The sequence below is a fragment of the Geotrypetes seraphini genome, chromosome 10 (assembly GCF_902459505.1).
Source record: "Geotrypetes seraphini chromosome 10, aGeoSer1.1, whole genome shotgun sequence".
Taxonomy (NCBI): Eukaryota; Metazoa; Chordata; class Amphibia; order Gymnophiona; family Dermophiidae; genus Geotrypetes; species Geotrypetes seraphini.
In genome coordinates this window covers 24,758,657-24,781,411 of record NC_047093.1, presented here as the reverse complement: position 1 = coordinate 24,781,411, position 22,755 = coordinate 24,758,657, and the positions used below count along the sequence as shown (strand labels likewise).

At 45.6% G+C, this 22,755-nt stretch overlaps 1 protein-coding gene across 1 annotated transcript in view; it reads right to left on the bottom strand.

The window, feature by feature from the left end:
- The window catches only part of CA10 (carbonic anhydrase 10), a 596,370-nt gene that overhangs the window by 73,736 nt on the left and 499,879 nt on the right, over positions 1–22,755 (bottom strand). Inside the window, exon 5 of the mRNA XM_033961047.1 lies at positions 13,394–13,579. Coding sequence (XP_033816938.1) covers positions 13,394–13,579 — 186 coding nt within the window. The remainder of the gene's footprint in view (positions 1–13,393; positions 13,580–22,755) is intronic.

Sequence of the window (22,755 nt, the reverse complement as noted above, 5' to 3'; positions counted from 1 at the left end):
GAAGGACCGCTCGCACCCCCACAGCCTCCCCCCCTCCCCCATGGAGAAGCTGTCTACCTTGTTTCCGGATGCCAGCCCAGCTGCTTCCTCTGCCGGCGATCCTGCCCTTCTCAGAGCCCTGTGCTGCGCTGCTTCCTCTTCAGGCGGTCCCGCCCTTTCTCTGATGTCAGAGAAAGGGCGGGACCGCCGGAAGAAAAAGCAGTACAGCAGGGCTCAGAGAAGGGGCGGGACCGCCGGCAGAGGAAACAGGTGGGCTCGCTGGCATCCGGAAACAAGGTAGACAGCTTCTCCATGGGGGAGGGGGGGAGGCTGTGGGGGTGCGAGCGGTCCTTCGGGGTGGGAGTGCGAGCGCTCCTTCGGGGTGGGGGTGCGAGCGGTCCTTCAGGGTGGGGGTGCGGGTGCATGCGAGCGGTCCTTCGGGGTGGGGGTGCGAGCGGTCCTGCAGGGGGGTGAATCGGACGTCGGGGGGGGCATCAGGCTTTCAGGGTAGGGACAGGAATTCAAGGAGGAAAGGAGAGTCAGGGCGGGCGAAAACAGAGTCAGGGTCTCCAGAGGAGAGTCGGGGCGGGCGAAAGGAGAGTCGGGCAGCATGCGCGGTATATGGGTGTGCGCAGTATATAAAAATTTATGTACATATGTGTTTTTTGCGCGCTATACCCGTGTGCGCGTTTTACACGGGTGCGCGTTATCTATGTGAAAATACAGTACTTCCTGGTGTCCCCATGAAATTTCCCGCCCCTGATTCTTAGCGGATGTCCTCTTGTGGCCGACGGACCCTTGAAAGAGAAAATGTTGTCTTCCACCTCTATGCGGCCAGCGATGCACTTAAATGTCTCAATCATGTCTCCCCTCTCCCTACGCTCTTCGAGAGAGTATAGCCGCAATCTGTGCAGCTTTGTGTGCAAGGGTTTACATCAACTGAAACCTGGTTTGCAAATTCGATGCAGATCCCCATTGCTCTGTAACCCTCTGCAGCCCTTACAAGGGTTTCCAGATTTTCATGAAGGAAAATCTGGACTCCCGGGCCCAGTTCCACCCCATTCCACTCTGTGCCCCAGCCCCACCCCCGCCCCCCAGACGGCATCCGTGCATGCGCAGATGCGATGCAATAAGAACATAGGAATTGCCGCTGCTGGGTCAGACCAGTGGTCTATCGTGCCCAGCAGTCTGCTCACCGGATGCCCCTTCCCGATGCGATTTTGACAGGAAGCTTTTCAAAACCCGGACAAAGTGCCGGGTTCTGAAAAACCGTCCGAACTCTTGGACATGTCCTTGAAAAGGAAGACATGTTCGGGGAAATCTGGATGTCAGGTAACCGTACCCCTTCCTTTCCCATGGCCGCTTTTCCCTCTAAGCAGAGCAGGAGTCCCCCAACCGCATTGCGTCCGGGGAAGAGGGGGTGGGAAGGGGGGTTGGTGGTACTGCAGTACTGTGTTTTTAATCACTAGAGATAGGCAGATTATCTGGAGTCTGGCAGAACTTGCCTGTTTCTCACTATTGACAATGTGATGGATCAACAGCACCCTCTACTGGCAGGGCTGTAGGTGGAAGACTCCCGTCAGGGATCTCATAGTCCTTCCTCGAGGGCCGCAATACAGTCGGGTTTTCAGGATTTCCCCAATGAATATGCATGAGACCTATTAGCATACAATGAGAGCAGTGCATGCAAATAGATCTCATGCATATTCATTGGGGGAAATCCTGAAATCCCGACTGGATTGCGGCCCTCGAGGAGGGACTTTGACACCCCTGGCTTAGAGGGACCAGTGACCATAGCCACACCCCTTTTGAGTTGCACACAATCCAATCTAGATTCCCAGTGTCAGAGTAGCTTGTAACCAGATTGGTACCCGATTCATGATTTGTACACATTAAGTACCTGATAGCTCCAATTAGATCATCGGAGCCCATGAACTAATTATTTTGGGCACTGATCTGGGATTCATGACCTATTTTGGGTGCCCAAATTTGAGTACCCTTTATAGAATTTGGGGAACAAGTGAATTTGACGCATTATGGAATAGCACATTGCACACATGCATGTAAATGACATATATAGTTTCCAAAAATGTAAATAAACAAGAAAGGATATCCAAAAAAATCAATATCAAAAAAACACACCCTCTAATGCTCAGAACTACATACACTTTGTAAAAAGGAGAAAATACCTCAGTGTCCAATAGAGGCTCTAAAAAGCTACCCACATAGACAAGCTGGTTTCAAACTCACTTTGAGACCAGCAGACACATCCTCGGTCAAAAAACTCCAGGATAAGTGAAATTCAAATGCTTAAAGTCACAATCCATAAATAGTCACAATCTTTATCAATTTCAAAAAATCACAGTCTTTTCAATATAATCACTTATCTGAAAAATGTTGTCTTCTCAATAGTCTTGAACGTAGTACTGAGACTTGAAAGCAGGAGAAACCCGCTCCGTGGAGAATAAGCTCAGAGCATAGCAGCTACTCAATCATCACCGCCAGCATACTTCCACACAATCCAACAGGGCTCCCTGTTTCGCTATCCAGCTTCTTCAGTGATATGAGCGTCAATTCACCCGCTTCAGCTCCTGTTTTATAACTGAAGCGGGTGAATTGACGCTCAAATCCCTGAAGAAGCTGGATAACGAAACAGGGAGCCTTGTTGGATTGTGTGGAAGTATGTTCAAGACTACTGAGAAGACAACATTTTTCAGATAAGTGATTATATTGAAAAGACTGATTTTTTGAAATTGATAAAGATTGTGACTTTAAGCATTTGAATTTCACTTATCCTGGAGTTTTTTTGACCGAGGATGTGTCTGCTGGTCTCAAAGTGAGTTTGAAACCAGCTTGTCTATGTGGGTAGCTTTTTAGAGCCCCTATTGGACACTGAGGTCTTTTCTCCTTTTTACAAAGTGTATGTAGTTCTGAGCATTAGAGGGTGTTTTTTTTGATACTGATATATAGTTTCCAATCATGCAAGTAAGTCCTAGTATTCTAGAGCATACATGCGCAATGTATGGCGGTTGACAAAAAAAAGCAAAAAAGATTCTAGGAATTATTAGAAAAGGGAAGGTAAAAAAGATCACAAATGTTATAATGCCTCTGAATCACTCCATGATACGACCTCACATTGAGTACTGCATTCAGTTCTTGTCCCTTTATCTCAAAAAAAGATATAGAGGAACTAGAAAAGGCTCAAAGAAGAGCAACCAAGATGATAAAGGGGTTGGAACTCCTGTCGTATGAGGAAAGGCTAAAACGGTTAGGGCTCTTCAGCTTGGAGAAGAGACGGCTGAGGAGAGATAGGATTGAAGTCTACAAAATCCTGAGTGGAGTAGAACGGGTACAAGTAGATCGATTTTTTTCACTCTGTCAAAAACTGACAAAGACTAGGGGACACTCGATGAAGTTACAGGGAAATACTTTTAAAACCAACAGGAGGAATTTTTTTTTTCACTCAGAGAATAGTTAAGCTCTGGAACGCGTTGCCAGAGGGTGTGGTAAGAGCGAATAGCGTGGCTGGTTTTCAGAAGGGTTTGGACAATTTCCTGGAGGAAAAGTCCATAGTCTATTATTGAGAAAGACATGGGAGAAGCCACTGCTTGTCCTGGATCGGTAGCGCAGAATGTTGCTACTATTTGGGGTTCCAGAATCTTACTATTCTTTGAGATTCTGCCTGGAATCTTGATACTCTATGGGGTTCCAGAATCTTTTGTTACTCTTTGAGATTCTGGAATGTTGCTACTCCTCGGATTTTGGCCAGGTACTAGGGACCTGGATTGGCCACCGTGAGAACGGGCTACTGGGTTTGATGGACCATTGGTCTGACCCAGTAAGGCTATTCTTATGTTCTTACAGCACAACACTGAAGCACCACCCACTGGACGCAATGCAGTTGGACGACTCCCCCTCAGCTTAGAGGGAATGGTGCATATGACACTTTTTCTTTTGGGTCATTTGCCATTGCTGATCATGTCATATTTTCACTGCTTGGTAAAACAAAGAACACGATTTTTTTGTCAATTACTACACTCCCCTTTGACCAGCCTGCAATTAAACTGCTGCTCTTCCAGTAAGCGTTCTGCCGTGTGCCAAGTGAAATGCCATGCATTCATTGACTCAACGGACTTTATGATGGATGGTGCAGATGGTAAGGTGATCATTCATCTTTAGCAAAGCACACAGAGGCTTAGTTCTTGGAAGAGAGGACCTTGAACTTGTACGAGCACAGATTGAGGTTGAGAAGAAGCAAGGGAAATACAGCCGTGCTCCTCTCCGCTCTCATATTTATCTTGCTGGGTAATCCTTGTTTGGATTTTTTACTCTGTTTTCTTTCTTTTTAATTAATTATTTTTATTTCTCTTTTTTTCCTGATGTTATTACCTTACATGTTTTCAGTGGCGTACCTAGGGTATGCCCATCATTTTTTGACCCCCCCCAGCCCATCGTTTTTTGACTCCCCCCCATGTAAAAAAATATTTTTAGTAATAACTTTTGCCGGTCCGATGTTTTACTTAATGTCAAGCTGAAAAAACTGCCGGCCTCGGAAGGTGATTCTGCTCTGTTGCCCGCGGCTCCCCTTCCTGCTTTCTGTCTGCCTCTGCCACGATCCACCCGGGCGGAAACAGGAAGCTGCGTCATTGGCAGACACGGAAAGTAAGAAGGGGAGCCGTGGGCAACGTAGCTGAATCACCTTCCGAGGCCGGCAGTTTTTTTTAGCTTGACAGAGGACATCGGACCTGATGAAAAGGCTGGGAACATGCTGGGCCATTGGGGCTACCCAGAGCCTTGGGGCTGGGCCATGACTCCAAGGCTGGGAACACCCCCCTCATAGCTGGCTCCTGGGGCGGTCTGCCCCCCAATCCCCCCTACTTGGTACGTCACTGCATGTTTTCTGTCTTATTAAGAATTGTAGTTCCTCCCTTTATCCTTTGTTATCGGTTAGTTATTATTATTATTTTTTTTGTTATGACTTGTATATGTGATTTTATTTATCATTGTGTATCCCCTATTTTTAACTTGTAAATCGCTTAGAACTATTGATAAATGTTCAATCAAATTTGAATAAAACTTGAAACTTGTTTTCCACTACACTGATACTTCCTCCACACATATGAAATGGTCTTTGGATACCAGGGATGTCAATCAAGTTTTTATTACCCTTCCACAGAAATGCCTAAACGGTTTGCCCGGGTTAAACCAATCTTTTATCTTATAAAGCGGTTTTGAATTTATCGCGAATGAAGCTAATTTAATAATCCTTTCTGTCACTTATAACAAATATGGAAGGTATTTGTGCAGTACAGTAAAATCTTGGATTGCAAGTAACTTGGTTTGCAAGTGTTTTGTAAGACAAGCAAAACATTTGATTAAATTTTAACTTGATATACAAGCAAGGTCTTGCAATATAAGTGCATACAGTATACACATATCTCAACTGAGCTGATGGTTCTTCTCTCTCCAATGCTGCGGGAGTGTAGTGACTGTTCTAAACGAGCGAGGTCTTGCAATACGAGTACATACAGTATACACGCGTCACATCATCACAACTGAGCCGATGGTTCTTCTCTCTCTGATGCTGCGGGAGTATAGCGACTATTCGAAACGAGCGAGGTCTTGCAATGCAAGTACGTATAGTATTTTGGGTTGTGGAACGAATCGTTTGAGTTTCCATGATTTCTTATGGGGAAATTCGCTTTGATATACGAGTGCTTTGGATTACAAGCACGCTTCGGGAACGAATTATGCTCGCAAACCAAGGTTTGACTGTATACTAATGCTTGTGCTGTAATTAGGTCTACAGTTATGAATTTTAAACATTTTTAAAGATTAGATGTTTATCTAGCCATTCTTATTGTCTGCAGGCTGCTGTGGCCTATTAAAAGCTGTATGTTCATAGCATGTTCCCGAAATCACCGTACTGTGCTATAGAATACAAAGACAGATTCTTATTTGTGGTGTGGAGCCATCTGTAAACAATACTTTTTTATTTTGCCTTAATTTAATACTGTCGCTGACTCACAGTCAACAGATATAGGAGCACTTAGATACACAAAGGCCCAGATTCACTAAAGGTAGCGATTCAATCTCTGGTGGCCGATTTTGAAACAGCGATTAATTCACTACCTCATTTGCATGCAAACTCCCCGACTCAATCGACTCAGCCTCCTGCCACTGCTGTCGGGGCTTCTGCCATTTTAAAAAAATTCTATTTTTAATTGGGCAGATATTTTGCGTTTATTAAACACGCAAAATAACTGCCCGATTAAAAAAAAAAAAGCCCCCCCATGACAAGGTGCCCCCTCTCCCTGACTCCCCCCCAAAATGCCCCCCCGACGCTGCAAAATTATGGCAGGAGGGCGCTCCCCCGAATCCAACAATCCAAAATATGGCAGGAGGGATGCCAACTCCCTCCTGCCATCGTGCTGACGCTGGCAAACGCTCCGGCCCTGTCCCCGACCGCAGCCCCATCCCCCTCACCTCTAAATGTTGGGAGCAGAAGGGATGCTCAGTCCCTCCTGCTCCATAGGTCCCTATTCTTCAGGAGCAGGAGGAACCACAAAGTTCTCCTGCTCCTCTCTTCTGCCCGGCCGGCGACGCAATGCAGGCCTTAGGCTCCGCCCTGTGCAACATGTGATGCATGCGGAGGGGCCTAAGGAAGTCCCCGTTGGCCAAACAAATGCACCCAGCTCCCTTCCTTCTCTGCCATGCTCTGAATCCAGCCTCCCTCACTCCCTGCCAGGCTCTGCACCCTACCCACCCCTCTGCGAGAACGGGCGGCAGCCTTTCCGGGAGCAGGGCTGGGCGGGAGCTTGGAAAGCTTGCTCCTGCATGCCAGCCTGGGTGCGCCACTGGCTGTTGGCCACGAGATCGGCTGGAAGGGCTCAGCGTGGGATACACCGCTGGATCACTAGGGAAAAGGTACACGGGGGGGGGGGGGGGTGTAAAAAATTGTTAGTATCGGCTGGGATGGGAGATGAGAGGGATCTCTCCTGTCCTGGTCTAACGGCAGGCCTGCAGCAAATCCGGGAGGGATGGGTGGTCACTGGGTGATGACCTGAATACAGGACGAGACCCCTATTTTTGGGCCATTTTTTTGGCCCAAAAATCTTGTCCTATATTCGAGTATATACAATAAGTCATTTTCTATCTTCTTTCATCTAGTAAGAATAACACTTAAACCAGCCCCCAGATCCCTTCCATGTGTTGGAGCCAAGTTTTCTAACAATTCACACTGTGAAACCCCTCCAGCAAGGTTTGATCCACAACATCTGGCCTCCCCCTATCACTGAAGTTCAGGTTTTAACCGCAGACATACCCTACAGGTTGGTCCAGTGTCCCTAACCTCCCCTTTGAAGTGCATGGCTTCACAATACAGAGATCAAGGCCGTGTCTCAAAGGCCCTGCAAGACTTCCTAGGGGTCCTGCAACATCCATTTTTTTTTTTGCACAAGTGAACCTGAAACATTTCACATGCTGCAGCTCTAATTGGAATGCCAGTGTTCGTCTGCTCGGCAATAAAACACACTTGTTCCACAGAGTATGAAATTTCATTAGAATTCACGGTAGCACACGCTGAATTTAAAGTACAGATGTTGGAACCTAGGAACACTGTACCTGATAAACACACACAGGGTTTTTTCTCTCCATTTTTTATTGGTTTTAAATATTAGCATGAGCTGAGCTATTCAAAACAATTGGGCATAGGTCAAATACAAAGACATATGTGTTGGAGCTCTTAGATGTCTCCTGATGGGGATATCAAAGGGTGCAAAGTTTGCTATGGGGGAGAATAGTTTGCAAAATCATTTGCCCACGTACAAGGGTATTTCCCCAGAGACAGTGGCATAGCGAGAGTAGGAGGTGCCCGGGGTGGTGCTGTGGCACTCTCCTCTATGCCCTCTTGTTCTTCTCCTGACTGCCCCGAATCTCCGTTCTGCCTGCCTGCCCTGAATCTCTCCTGCCGTCCCGCTCTCGCCCCTAATCTGAACTCTAGTCACTTTCTGCAGGGACTGAATGCAATGCAAACCCCCTCCAGTGCTGGAATAGCTGTTCTTCTCCTGCCTGCCCCGAATCTTTTCCGCCACCCCGCTCTCGCCCCGAATCTCTCCTGCCCTTCCCCGCCCTACGAGCCCGTGGTTTTAACCCGCAGGTTAAAACCACGGGCTCCCAAAAAGTTAAAAAAATAAAATAAAATTCTCTGCCGGGCCTGGTCTGCGCATGAGCTGGAATCGCTATAGACAATTCAGGCAGGCAGTTGGGGGCGTGATTCTGAGATCCATGCCTTTAGTGAATCTAGCCCTTAATGCGGGAGTACTTAGATGCAAGTGGTAATGCTCCTGCATTGTTTATTGCAGATGCTGACAATAGCGTACAACCTGCAAAAAAAAAAAAAAAAAGGAAAAGCCCAACTTTAATGCTGTGGTAAACCGAGGCTTAGCACTTAGGAATGTCCAATCTTAGAACATGCTAAGCCAGATTTCTCTTCACCTTCATAAAAGGCCTAGTGGTTAAAACTGCTTCCTCGGCATCCCATGATTGTAGCTCATTTCCAGCAAGAATTTTTTTTTTTTCTTAAATTTATTTTTATTAAGATTTCTTCATATAGTACAATATTTAGAAATCACAAGAAAATACCATCATCGTTCAAAGTAATGATATGAAATTAAAAAAATAGCGTGATGCCCACATCATGGAGAAACTAGCTGATTCTCATGCGTTACAGGAAATTTATACTTCATCCCACTTAAACCCACAGAATAAGAAATATTTCTTTTATTCATCATCATCTCTTTGTAATATACCCATTGATTATAGGAATCATCCGATAAGAGGATGATATGGACTGCTTTGATGAAGGTTTGGAAAATTAAGGGACCCCTTTACTGACTCTCCTGGTATGGAACATTCGTAGATGGGCAGATTCTAAGCTGGAATATATATTTTCTTTTGTGGGAGAGGACAATAATATAATTTCATTGGATGTATTATTGATTAATTCGGGTGTGAAGCACACAGGCATATATGCAATTAGTTCATTATATTACCACATTGAAAAAGGAAGGCTTGACATTGGGAGTGGGATATAGACTGGGAACTTTGTTTGAACATCTGGAAGCTCTACCCTCAATTTTATACTTTAAAAAGACCCTTGATTTTGTATATCCACATATGAACTATAAATGGATTGCAGATAAGTGGACTGAGGAATTGGGAGTGGAAATTACTGAGGTAATAGAAAAGGCTTTTCAATTAGGCATTTCCTCAATTTCTTGCACTTATTAAAGAGAGAGTCTATTACGAATGGTTATGAGCGCTTATGTTTCTCAAGTTCAGGCTTTACATTTTGGTTCTGTTGAGACAAGAATATGCCTAAAATGTAAAAAATGGATAATACATTGGGTCATGCTTTTTGGTTGTGTCCCAAAATTCAGAAATTTTGGAATGCTGTTTGTGGTTTTTCTTGGATCAATTATCTCTAGAATTGTGGTTCCTTCCCCCCAGATGGTATTATTTCTTCAATGGGACAAGATTTTTAAGAAAGGGGTTAGGGAATTATTTTGGAAATCCTTTATTATAGGTCAAAAATGTATTTTACCACATTGGTTGGAAGAAAGTCCAGCCTCATTTTGGCATTGGAGGGCAGCATTTCATGCTCTTATGATTATGGATCCAATAAAAAGGCAGAAAAACAGTCTAAGGGTGATTTCTTTGAGATTCACTGTGTTTATCACTTATTTTGATTTATGCACACGTGAGGTTACCGATGATGGTGTGCAGGTAGGGGCTTATTGGCCTTTGCCTTGTATTATATTCTCCTTTTGCTCATCCTCCACACTGAGGTTACCCCCATCACTAATCTTTATTATTGATTATTTTGCCTTTGTTAGTGTTGTTTCGCTCAGGTTTTTGCTACTCGCAGTCCTCACCCTTGGAACCCTTAGACTGTTTTTCTGCTTTTTTATTGGGTCTTTTGAAGTATTTTTGTCAGTTTGTTTACGATTATGGAAGCTAGGGCGACCTCCCCATCTTATAAAAAAACAGTAAATTTTGGATGACCTGGGAACCTTATATACAGCAATTATCAGTCAGAGCAGGCAGTTTTGTAGTGAACTCGTTACATTTGTAATCATAAAGTAAAGCACTATTTATTAGTAATATTTGGAAATGGGATGGGTGGAGGGGGGAAGGGGGGATGGGAAGGGAGGAGGTTGTGTTGAGATGTACTTTATTGTGTCTGTATTGTGATGTTAATTGATTGCTGATTTCTTTGAATATATATATATATACACAATGTATTAACTGAGTTGAGATGATATTCTTTGTAAGATTTTTGTTATGTATATTTTATTTTTAAAATTCACTAAAAATTATTGAACACTAATCATCACCTTAAGTTACAATTTTCTCAGAAAGAACAGTTTCTAAATGTAATGGTTCCAAAAAGGCATATGAATTTGTTTCCCAGGTGACCAGACATGTGCAAGGAGGAAGGCCTTACGTCGAACTTGGGTTTGCCTGGAAACATCTGGGAAAATAGAAACTGTTGATCCATAGAACAAAATTGACTTTTTAGAGAAATACGCTTTCATGATTATCCTTTTCTTTTCCACAGAATCTGAACCCTCCACGGCCCCAGGTACCACAGTTAATTTGTCAGTCTGCCAGGACAGATAGGGGAAATTCTGATTCAATATATTACAAACCACAGTTAATAAATCCTAATAAAGAAATACATTTACAAAAGTGCATTAATAAGCATTATTTTATCACAGTTTGCATTTAATGCAATGGGATTTATCTACTAATAACACATGAATGCCTTTAGCACAGTCTAATGCAGTAATGTTCTTTGGTACATCTAACCCCGAGTAGAGAATGACACGGGGACAAATTTTTCCCCGTACCTGCAGGAACTCATTTTCCCACCCTGTCCCCACGAGTTCTTTTCCTGCCCCTGCCCCATTCCTGCAAGCTCCGTCCTCATCTGCACAAGCCTCAAACACTTTAAAATCATGAGTTCGAGGCTTGTGCGGTTAAGGCAGAGCTTACAGGAATTGGGCAGGGACAGCGACAAAACTCGGGACGAGGAAATTGAGTTCCTCCGAGGATAAGGAAAAATTTGTCCCTGTGCCATTCTCTACACTACACCACTCTAGAAATCAAAATCTAGTAAAAGTGAGCCAAGCAAAGGATGATCAAGCCATTGTGACATCACTGATGAGGTTGGCTCTTAGGCATTAGTGGAATGAGGCATTATGACATCACAATCTCAGCTCTGGTTATCAGAGGCTGAAACTCTTCACACTATTTATTTATTCAATTTTCTATACCATTCTCTCAGGGGAGCTCAGAACAGTTTACATGCATTTATTCAGGTACTCAAGCATTTTTCTCTGCATGTCCCGGCAGGCTCACAATCTATTTAATGAACCTTGGACAATGGGGGATTAAGTGACTTGCCCAGGGTTACAAAGAGCAGCATGGGTTTGAACCCACAACTTCAGGGTACTGAGACTGTAGCTTTAACCATTGCGCCACACTCTTAGGCATTGGTGGAAAACAGCATTATGATGTCACAATACCTGCTCTGTTTATCAGAGGCTGAAGCTTTTCACACTATTTATTTAGTCAGTTTTCTATACTGCTCTCCCCAGGGAAATTTTTTTTTTACGTCCCCGTGGGAAGTCATTTTCCCATCCCATCCTGGAGAGTTCTTTTCCTGTCCCTGCCCCATTCCTACAAGCTCCGTCCTCATCTGGCCAAGCCTCAAACACTTTAAAATCATAAGTAGCAACATTCTAGAGCTCAGATTGTGATGTCATAATGCCTCATTCCACCAATGCCTAAGCTCCGTCCTCATCTGCACAAGCCTCAAACACTTTAAAATCCTAAGAAGCAACATTCTAGAGCTCAGACTGTGATGTCATAATGCCTCATTCCACCAATGCCTAAGCTCCGTCCTCATCTGCACAAGCCTCAAACACTTTAAAATCATAAGTAGCAACATTCTAGAGCTCAGATTGTGATGTCATAATGCCTCATTCCACCAATGCCTAAGCTCCGTCCTCATCTGCACAAGCCTCAAACACTTTAAAGTCATAAGTAGCATCATTCTAGAGCTCAGATTGTGATGTCATAATGCCTCATTCCACCAATGCCTAAGCTCCGTCCTCATCTGCACAAGCCTCAAACCCTTTAAAATCATAAGTAGCAACATTCTAGAGCTCAGATTGTGATGTCATAATGCCTCATTCCACCAATGCCTAAGCTCCGTCCTCATCTGCACAAGCCTCAAACACTTTACAATCATAAGTGTTCAAGGCTTTTGCGGTAAAGGCAGAGCTTACAGGAATGGAGCAGGGCCAGCGACAAAACTCAGGGGGATGGGACGGGGAAATTGAGTTCCTGTGGGGCGGAGACAAATTTGTCCCCGTGTCATTCTCTAAGCCCCGAGATCTGTTGATAGGCAGAAACCAAAGGAACATGTGGAAGAAATGAAAATAAGCTACCGAATGTATGCAGAAAATTAACTTAACATTCTATTAACCCTAGAAGTGCATTTTTGGGCTCCTTGTTTTTAATCTGTGGCAGACAGCTCACTCCAACTCACCATATAAACTGATTAGTTAAGCGGCATGCTGCAGTATACACCACAAACAACCAAGATTCTCCCAAGCCCCAAGAAGGAAACTGAGATGAGAGGGAGAGACCACTGGTAGAGAGGATCCACTCAAAATGAATATTAAATCTATGAAATATTAGAGAGAGCCCTCAGCCACACAGCCATCCTCCAGTCCCCCGGAGGTAACGGCTGTCACTGGTTTGCACCCAGAAAGGTGTCAACTGTGAAACATCCCCGGGCTCTCTTGTGAATTTTAGTGATAAATAACACAAAAAGTGCAAAGGAGTGCATAAAAAGTGAAAACACCCTGATCCAGGAGGGCCAAACAAGAAAGTTCAAGTGTCCAAATTCAATAATCAAGCCAATGGAAGATACTTAGCTTCTCAGAAAAAACAGCCAGCAGATAACCAAGTGCAAACCAGTGACAGCCGTTACCTCCGGGGGACTGGAGGATGGCTAAGTGGCTGAGGGCTCTCTCTAATATTTCATAGATTTAATATTCATTTTGAGTGGATCCTCTCTACTAGTGGTCTCTCCCTCTCATCTCAGTTTCCTTCTTGGGGCTTGGGAGAATCTTTGTTGTCTCTTCTCCCATTTTTCGGGTTTCTTCAGGACGCAGGATACACCACGTCATAAATCCTTCACTTTTTCCCTGCTGCAGCAATGCAAATGCTCCTTGTGCAGCGATGAGGAGGCTTTTACTGCGATGCAGTGAGCAATAACCGCCGAAGGCGGGACTGGAGGACTGGGAGCTCACTGTCAATTCTTGGCACTCAAACCTACCTCCCCCGAGAACGCTTGTCCATTAAGGAGATGCTCTGATCCCTGGCTGTCTTCACTTCCGAAATGCAACCGGATCTCTTCCAGGCGGTGGCTATAAGTCATGGGCCCTCCGGATATGTTGACTAAATGCTCTTTATCTACACGTAGGGACACGTGTCTCCCAGTGTTGTACATTGTTCCACCCACCTAGTAAAATAAGAAGGAATACCAACATCATTTTCTGTAAGTGCATCAATTTTCTTGAATGTAAAAAGTAGACGGAGAAAATTACATTTAAAGATTTTTTTCAAATGCATTCTACCCTTGGGCAGTGGCGTAGTAAGGAAGGGGGTGGGTGTGTGTACCGTCCTGGGCGCCGTCTTCGTGTGGGTGCTGGCGCCTCTCCTCTTTCTGCACCCCTGGTGTACCTCTTGAAATGTTCACCGGCACAAGCAACATCTTCCACCTTTTGCTCGCGCCAGCCTCAGCCCCCTTTTGATGTCACAGCCTGGACGCGGGTCAAGGACGTGGCATCAGAAGTTAACTGAGGCCGTCACCAGCAGTAGGTGGAAGATACCGTTTGCGCAGGTCAACATTTCAAGAGGTACGTCAGAGGGCGGGCGCTCAAGCGGTGGGGAAGAGCAGGGGGGGGCACGAGTGTGGCGATGCCAGGTGCTACCGCCCCTGGCGCCAACCTCTCTAGCTACGCCACTGCTCTTGGGCTCGTTTAATTGGGATCTGACTTTTCCATAAGGAAATATTGCAAGCAAGCTGCTAAAGTCTCACAATTAAACTGCCAAAGGATGGTAGACGACCTGACACTTTGCTCCATCAAGAAGTATTTTGGGCCCGACATTCAGCTGGTTTCACTTTGAGCGCTAACTGGACATTTTCAATGGCACTATCTAGTTAAGTGCCGACGAATATGACCAGCCAGCCCCAAAAAGCAATTTAACTGGCCAGGAGCCGTATCTGGCTGGTTAAATCATTTTGATTATCGACCTTTTATTTTTATCCTATTGGACTGTCCCCTATCCTAGCGGCATACCAAGGGTGTACGGTAGAGGCAGTCTGCCCTGGATGTAGCCAGTAGAGAGGTGCAAGGAGAAATCGCAGGGCTGTGGTCTGATGAAAATGGCCATCGATTCTGTCAGCCCCACCCCCCCCCCCACCCATCTGATGACAACTTCCTCTTCCGGGGCAGGAGACCGGCAGAGCCGACAGCTATGGTTACTGCGAATGGGCAGACTAGATGGGTCATTTGGCTTTTATCTGCCATCATGTTTCTAGGTCTTTATGCTTCTATGTTTCAGACCATGACCTCATCGCACCCTCTACTGCCTGGAGGGGGTGTTCCACCTAGAAAAGGGGGTGCTTCACCCCGGGTGGCAACCAACGCTGGTATGCCACTGCTTTATCCAGTGGCGTAGCGAGGGTGAGAGGTGCTTGAGCCGGTCGGTCCCCTCCTCTGCCCTCTGCCTTCCCCCCCACCTCCACATGCTCCTTTCCTGCCCCCTCCCGCCATGCTTGCGCCGCTTCCCTTCTCCCGTACCTCTGTAACGTTCCTGGCGTGAGCAGCAACCCCCAAGCTGCTGTCACACCTGCATCGGCTCTTGTTCTTACATCACTTCCTAGGCCAGGAAGTGACGTTGGAGGAAGAGCTGACGCTGGTGCGACAGCAGGTTGGGAGGTTGCTGCTCGCGCCAGGAACGTTACAGAGGTATGGAAGAAGGGAAGCGGTGCGCACACGTGGCAGTGGGGGTGGGAAAGGTGCGGTGGGGAGGGGGGGAGGAGAGGAGGATGAGTGTCTGCGCCTTCACCAAGATGGCGCCTGGGGTGGACCGCCCCCCCCTTACTACGCCACTGGCTCTGTCCTAACACCACAGCTATAGCATGCCATGAATGACATCATTAAGCCATGATTGATGCCATTAAACCATGACATCCACATGAATGACATAATTAAACCATGACATCAGCATGCCATGAATGACATCCTTAAAGCATGACATCAGTCACTCAAGAGTTTGTTTCTTGCTTTAAGCAAGTTTGTCCAGCAGTAATAAAAGGATGACTCCTTTGTAGTTTATTACTTAATTAGCAATGGAACTGTGGGAAAACGCTGCTCTTAAGGGAATGCATCTAAACATGTCCATTCTGTGACTGCTGCATCTTCAGGCTAATTTAGTGAAGGCAGATATAGTGCAATACACAATTAGCACAGGGTGTATTTCACCTTATGCATTTAAATCATTGCAGAGCAAGTCTTATGCAGTAATTACATGCCCTCTAAAGATATAACGAGATGGTGGTTAATGTGGGTGATATATTAGCTGGTAATCTTTAAATGTTACACTGTTTGAAATGTATTCCAGTAAATACCCATGCACAGGCACCATTAATATTTGTTAGTCAAGAAAAGGAGAATATTACCCATGAGAAATCCCTTATTTCCCGTCTGTGTTTTAATCATGAATTTAAGTTTGCATAACTGAGTGCCTGTGAAGGCAGAGGTTTGTTGGTTTTTTTTGTAAACCCTACTTCATCATTACAATAGCTTCTGTGCTAATTGTGGAATATTTCAAAATCATTGACAGATGAACAGCAACTTTTTTTTTTTATAACATTTCTATTTTGCCTGGCCACTTCCTGTGGTTTTTGTTTTTTTTTAAATAGAAAAACCAGACTACGAATGATTGCATGCCGTGGAATGAAACTAGAATAGGCAGCCAGTCCTGAAACCCTAGGGGGTCCTTTTATCAAGATGCGGTAGGGGTTTAACGCACGGAATACCACGCGTTAAACTGCCTGCCACACTAGTCGCTAATGCCTCCATTGACCAAGCGTTAGTTTTTTTGCTTGCCGTGGGGGTTAGCGCGTGATGAAATGTCCAACGCGCTAACCCCACTAGCGCGGCTTGATAAAAGGAGCCCTAAGTCTAATTAGCAATCCCACTTTCAGCTCCTTTAGGGGTTAGGGCAGTGGTTCCCAAACCTGTCCTGGGGGACCCCCAGCCAGTCAGGTTTTCAAGATATCCCTAATGAATATGCATGAGAGAGATTTGCATATAATGGAAGTGACAGGTATGCAAATCTCTCTCATGCATATTCATTAGGGATATCTTGAAAACCTGACTGGCTGGGGGTCCCACAGGACAGATTTAGGAACCACTGGTTTAGGGGGTGGGGGAGATTTAGATTTAGCTCAGGTCTTTTTAATATGAAACATATTACTTTTAGGTACACTAGGTATTTCCTTGTCCCCAGAGGGCTTACAATCTAAAACAGGGCTACTTAGTTCCAATCCTCGAGGTCCGCAGGCAAGCCAGGTTTTCAGGATATCCTCAATGAATATGCATGAGAGAGATTTGTATGCACTGCCTCCTTGGTATACAAATCTCTCTCAAGCATATTCGTTGCAGATATCCTGAAAACCTGGCCTGTCTATGGACCTTGAGGACCGGAATTAAGCAGCCCCGATCTAAGGGGTTAAAATTGAGCAGGAGAGGATCCTTTTGGAATTTTCAATGGCCCTTACCCAGAGATCGCTGCTGGATACCTAGGCAGGCCACTGTGCCACTTGTGAAGGGTTACTATATTTTTCTCCGGGAAACCCCGGACACACGCCTCTACCCTGTTCTGCCTCCAGCCTGCCCCAGCCCCACTAAGTCCCGCCTCTGGTCCCGCCCCAGCCCCACTAAGTCTCGCCTCTGGTCCCTCCCAGTTCCACCTCAAGCCCCTCCCCATTCTGCCCAAGCCCTGCCTCCGCAAAACCTCCTCTCTTCTTCTTCTGGATGACCTCCAGTCGTGTCTGGAGGGCCTGGAGCTTGCGCATGCTCAGAGGTCCTCGGAGATGCAGCCGGAGCTCGTCAGGGCTTTCCAAAACCTGGACAAATGCCAGGTTTTGGAAAGTCTATCCAGGACATGTTTGGGTTTTCCCGGAGGTCTGGTAACCCTAGGTTAGTGTCAGGGTATTCTGCAGGCAGAATCGGAGTGGAACCAGAAATGATCTCAGCACTGCAGATAACCTACTAAACTAAACTAAACTAAGCCTTAAGTTTATATACCGCATCATCTCCACGGAAGTGGAGCTCAACACGGTTTACAAAGCTTAAAAATATAGGAAGAGAGAGGAGAAAGATGTCCCTGTACATGTCATTGGTGAGGCCCCACTTGGAGTACTGTGTTCAGTTTTGGAGACCGTATCTGGCGAAAGACGTAAGAAGACTTGAGGCGGTCCAGAGGAGGGCGACGAAAATGATAGGATGCTTGCGCCAGAAGACATATGAGGAGAGACTGGAAGCCCTGAATATGTATACCCTAGAGGAAAGGAGAGACAGGGGAGATATGATTCAGATGTTCAAATACTTGAAGGGTATTAACGTAGAGCAAAATCTTTTCCAGAGAAAGGAAAATGGTAAAACCAGAGGACATAATTTGAGGTTGAGGGGTGGTAGATTCAGGGGCAATGTTAGGAAATTCTACTTTACGGAGAGGGTAGTGGATGCCTGGAATGCGCTCCCGAGAGAGGTGGTGGAGAGTAAAACTGTGACTGAGTTCAAAGAAGCGTGGGATGAACACAGAAGATTTAGAATGAGAAAATAATATTAAATATTGAACTAGGCCAGTTACTGGGCAGACTTGCACGGTCTGTGTCTGTGTATGGCCGTTTGGTGGAGGATGGGCAGGGGAGGGCTTCAATGGCTGGGAGGGTGTAGATGGGCTGGAGTAAGTCTTAACAGAGATTTTGGCAGTTGGAACCCAAGCACAGTACCGGGTAAAGCTTTGGATTCTTGCCCAGAAATAGCTAAGAAGAAAAAATTTTTAAAAAAATTTAAATTGAATCAGGTTGGGCAGACTGGATGGACCATTCGGGTCTTTATCTGCCGTCATCTACTATGTTACTATGTTACTATGTTACAAGAGCAAATGAATAGAGGGGATGTAGACAGGAGAAGAGATGTTATATGTTAGAGAAAAGCCAGGTTTTCAGTTGTTTTCGTAATAGTTGGAGGGAGCCTACTGCATAAAATGCTGTCCTAATTATGCCTGGTTAGTTTTCCAGATGTGGCACTGAATATTAGAGGGACCAAATTAACTATCAAGAGCCACCGAAGACCCAAACATTCAGGGCCAGATTCTGTATAGGGCGCGTACATTAGGTCACTAGGTGCCCTACTAGAGGATGCGAAATGATACCTAACTTTTGAATCTGTGCTCAATTTTTTTTTTTTTTTTAAATTAACTTAATTGGCGTGGTAGGAGCATGTCAGTTTTCAGCCATTCCGCCCCCCAAAAAAAATAAAAAAAAATTGAAATGAATGATAAAGAGTTTGATGCCAAACTCTTAAGACGCCTAGCGACACCTACGTGAAGGCGTCCTCTGATGCTTAATGATGCCGTTGTACAGATTCATGGTGAGACCCCATCTGGAATACTGTGTACAATCCTGGAGGCCACATTACCACAAAGATGTGCTGAGAGTTGAGTCGGTTCAACGAATGGTCTCGGGTCTCAGGGATCTACCGTATGAGGAACAGCTGGATAAATTGCAGCTATACTCACTCGAGGAATGCAGAGAGAGGGGTGACATGTTCGAGACGTTCAAATATGTCACAGGCCGTAACGAGGTGGAAGAAGATATCTTCTTTCTCAAAGTCCTGCGGCAACGAGAGGGCATCCACTGAAACTCAGGGGTGGGAAATTTCATGGCGACACCAGAAAGTACTTCTTCACAGAAAGGGTGGTTGATCGCTGGAATAATCTTCCACTACAGGTAATTGAGGCCAGCAGCGTGCCAGTCTTTAAGACAAAATGGGACTGGCATGTGGGATCTCTTCATAGAGGAAGGTAGGAGTGGGTCATTAGTGTGGGCAGACTGGATGGGCCATCAGTTTCTATGTTTCTATGATAGAGGCAGGAAATAGATATGGTTGACTTAGGCGTTGCTAGACGTCTGAGTTGGGTGGGTCAAGGAAAACCTGGCCTAATATACCGGTGTCTTCCTCTAGGATGCCTAAGCACCGCTAGGCGAGATTCTATAAGCAGCACCTAGTGGTTGATTAACAACTGCGCTGAGTGGCGCCTACAAAGTAGGCTCGCTTAGGCCCCATTTATAGAATCTGGCCCTCAGTGCTACTATCTGGGTTAGGCCTGGCCCTGAATATCCGGGCCTAATTCTGCCTGTAGAAGTCAGTGCTTTCAAAATTGCTGACTGCTGCGGGGAAGGGAGGTAAGTTTGCACCTGATGCAATGGAGGGTTAGGGTCACAGGAAGCATCAGTAGGTTTTGAACCCTGGCTTCCTTCATTCTCAGCCTACAGTTGTAACCTTCTTCTCTCTCCCATCTAGTCCAACCACTGGATTGATGATCCTTGACTAGGCACCCCAGGGAGAAAAGTCCTCCGACTGCAAGAACATTTGTATCTCAGGGGGACGTTAGAGGCCTGGGCCCCCCCCAATTTATACTCAGGGTCCCTGGCTGGCAGGGGTCCCCATGCCTCACTAGCGGAAGTGCTACAGAACCAGATCTCTCTTCCCACCACACATGCACTAGGGAAGGGGAAGGTCTTTCATGGCGGTAGCAGTAGCCGCAAGTTGTGTGGGGGGGGGGGAATATTTCTTCTGGTGGAGTTGGGGGGGGTCACTCACCAGCTCAGGTATGTATGGGTTGCAGCGGGACAAAGAGCGGTGGCAGGGTGAGGCAAAATTTTCTGACCCCCCCCCCTGACTTACACTCTGGCACCCCCAAAATTCGAGATCTGGCTATATGCCTGCTCAGGCCTGACCATCTGGTGCTTCTCTTACACAAGGGCTGGGATTCAACGGCATTTCCAGTTCCATCTAGCCTAGACATTTGAGAGGCTTTTGTTTCCCTACATCTAATGATTAATCAAAAGGAAGTGCGCAAACAGTAGACTCCACTTTAATTTGAAATTAGAGCCTTGACAACATGACGTATTGCATTCTGCACCATTATAATTGACGTCGCTACAATATCACTTTATCTCAGACGCTAATTACAATGTCTCTACAACTATTTAGTTACGTGCTGCAAGAAGAATCATTATTAAGATGGCGGAATAAAGCTGAAGTTAATAATAAAGAAAACATTTGGGATTTATTTCTTATTGCCGTTCACTAAGGAAACGAGTTTCATCTGTCTCTCAACTGCCTGCAACAATAATGTGACTTACTGCTTGGATATAATTATGCCTTCTCCCAGCATACAGTGCATTTCCAGAAATTATTGTCATTGCCTCGAACCACACAAAGTGCCGACTGCTAAAATCTTTCAGATTTACATGGACAGTCCGTAAGCGTGCCTTGTTTTGATGGCTGGTGCTATCTATGATGTGAATCATGCCGCATAAGGGGAAACACAAGGACCGAGACTGAAAATGCATCTTGGGTTCTCTTAGCAGAGACTAAAGATCAAATACTTGGCGAACATCACAGAAGCTTTGGATGCTATCTCATGAAGGGTTACAGTTGGAGTGGTTCGTAGCCGTCCAATACCGGATGTCACCAGTACAGGTAGAATACTAGAGCAGAGCATATGATTAGACATAATTGACCTCAATACCAGTCTTGCATGTCTATGATTCCTTCCTACTACAATATGAAGACCCGCCTTTAGTCAGTCTTCAACTTTTCTCTCATTTTGCCATCAGTAAAGATCATCTATTCTTATCCCACTAGTGTTTTAGCCCATTACATTCGTTATAGTAACGGGTGCTAGAATAGCCCCACCTATACCCTCACCCTGACCCCACTCATGCTCCGCCTCTACCATGCCCGGACCCTGCCTCCCACTGATCCCAGTCCCACCACCTCACCTTTCACCATTTTCTTAGTCCTCTGTACCCTTTTGGCCCTCATCGATCCTCCACTTCATTTATCACCCTTTCGGTCCCAGCTCCATTCCTATCTATCCTTCCTTCCATTGCCTCCAAGGCCATTCTTCCTGTCCCTATATTCCACCTCCACCCAGCTTCTTTTCCTCTTTTACCCTTTCTCTTGTACCCCACCCCAAAGCAGTACCCCTTCCTTCTTTCTGGGAATGCCCCCTCCCCCCAGCTTCTGTCATTCTGCATGGAGTCCTGCTGACCTTCTCATGATTTTATTTCCAGCTTTTCTCTCCCAGGAATGTCCAGCATTTCCTTCCTTTCTTCCCCCTACCCCATATTATCTCCAGCATGTCTGTCCTTCATTCAGCACATATGTAATTTACAGCATGTCACTCCTTCTTCTCCTGCCCCCTTGATCTTCAGAATGTGTCTTCTCCCACACAGCTGGCTCGTAAGATAAGAACTTCTAGGAAGAAACTGCTCTAAGAGATCGCTCCCACCTGTGACCTTCCTCTCCCTGAAGCTCCCCAGGGAGACCAGGATGTCGGCGCTTTGTGGACTTCCCAACACACACACGCAAAAAAGCCGCTGTCCAGCAGATGACAGTGGTTAGGTAACAGCCGAGCTGAGTTCTAAGTAATCACCGGGGGAGGGGAGGAGTCAGCTCTGTCACACAGCACAGACCGTGAGTGTCTCGCTCATCTCCGCTCCTTCACACTGGGAGTCCCCCCTCCCCCGCATGTGCGAAACTGTGACAGTCTCTCTCAACTTTGCCCTCACTGGGCCGGTCTCGTTCGCCTCTGCTCCTGGACCGTTCTGACCCCCTCTGTCACTCCCAAATGGAAGCGGTCTCTTCCCTCAGAACATGACCATCTCTTTTCACCACTTCTCCTTCCAGACAGTCACACCCACCTGCCGACCATGGCCGTCTCTCCCTTCCTTCAAACTTTCCCTTCTCTCTGAAAAAGCAAAAAAAACCCAAACAAGGCAAAAATACCCTACAACAAATATGCAACAGAAAAAGAGTAGGGAAGGAACCATGCACATCAACCTTAGATAAAGCAGAGTTTATTATATACAATCAGCTGCTAAAATACCAAACATGTCATATTTATCAAAGAACCAGTATATTATAACCAATCTATCTTGCAGACCCCTTGTAGGCCTGACACAGTCCATGTTTCGGCTTTGTAATGAAAGCCTGCCTCAGGGGTACTGATGATAATCAGATAGATGGCGCTCAAGCGATCCAGAAACAAGCGTCTTACAGTGATATGTACTGAATTGTAAAAACTCAAGTTAAAATATGATATATTGCTCAAAAAACTCCGTGGACACATAGCGATATTTTAACTTGAGATATTTTTTAAAAATTCGATACATATCACTAAAAGACGCTTGTTTCTGGATTGCTTGAGCGCCATCTATCTGGTTATCATCTGTACCCCTGAGGCAGGCTTTCATTACAAAGCCGAAACACAGACCGGGTCGGGTCTACAAGGGGTCTGCAAGATAGATTGGTTATAATATACCGG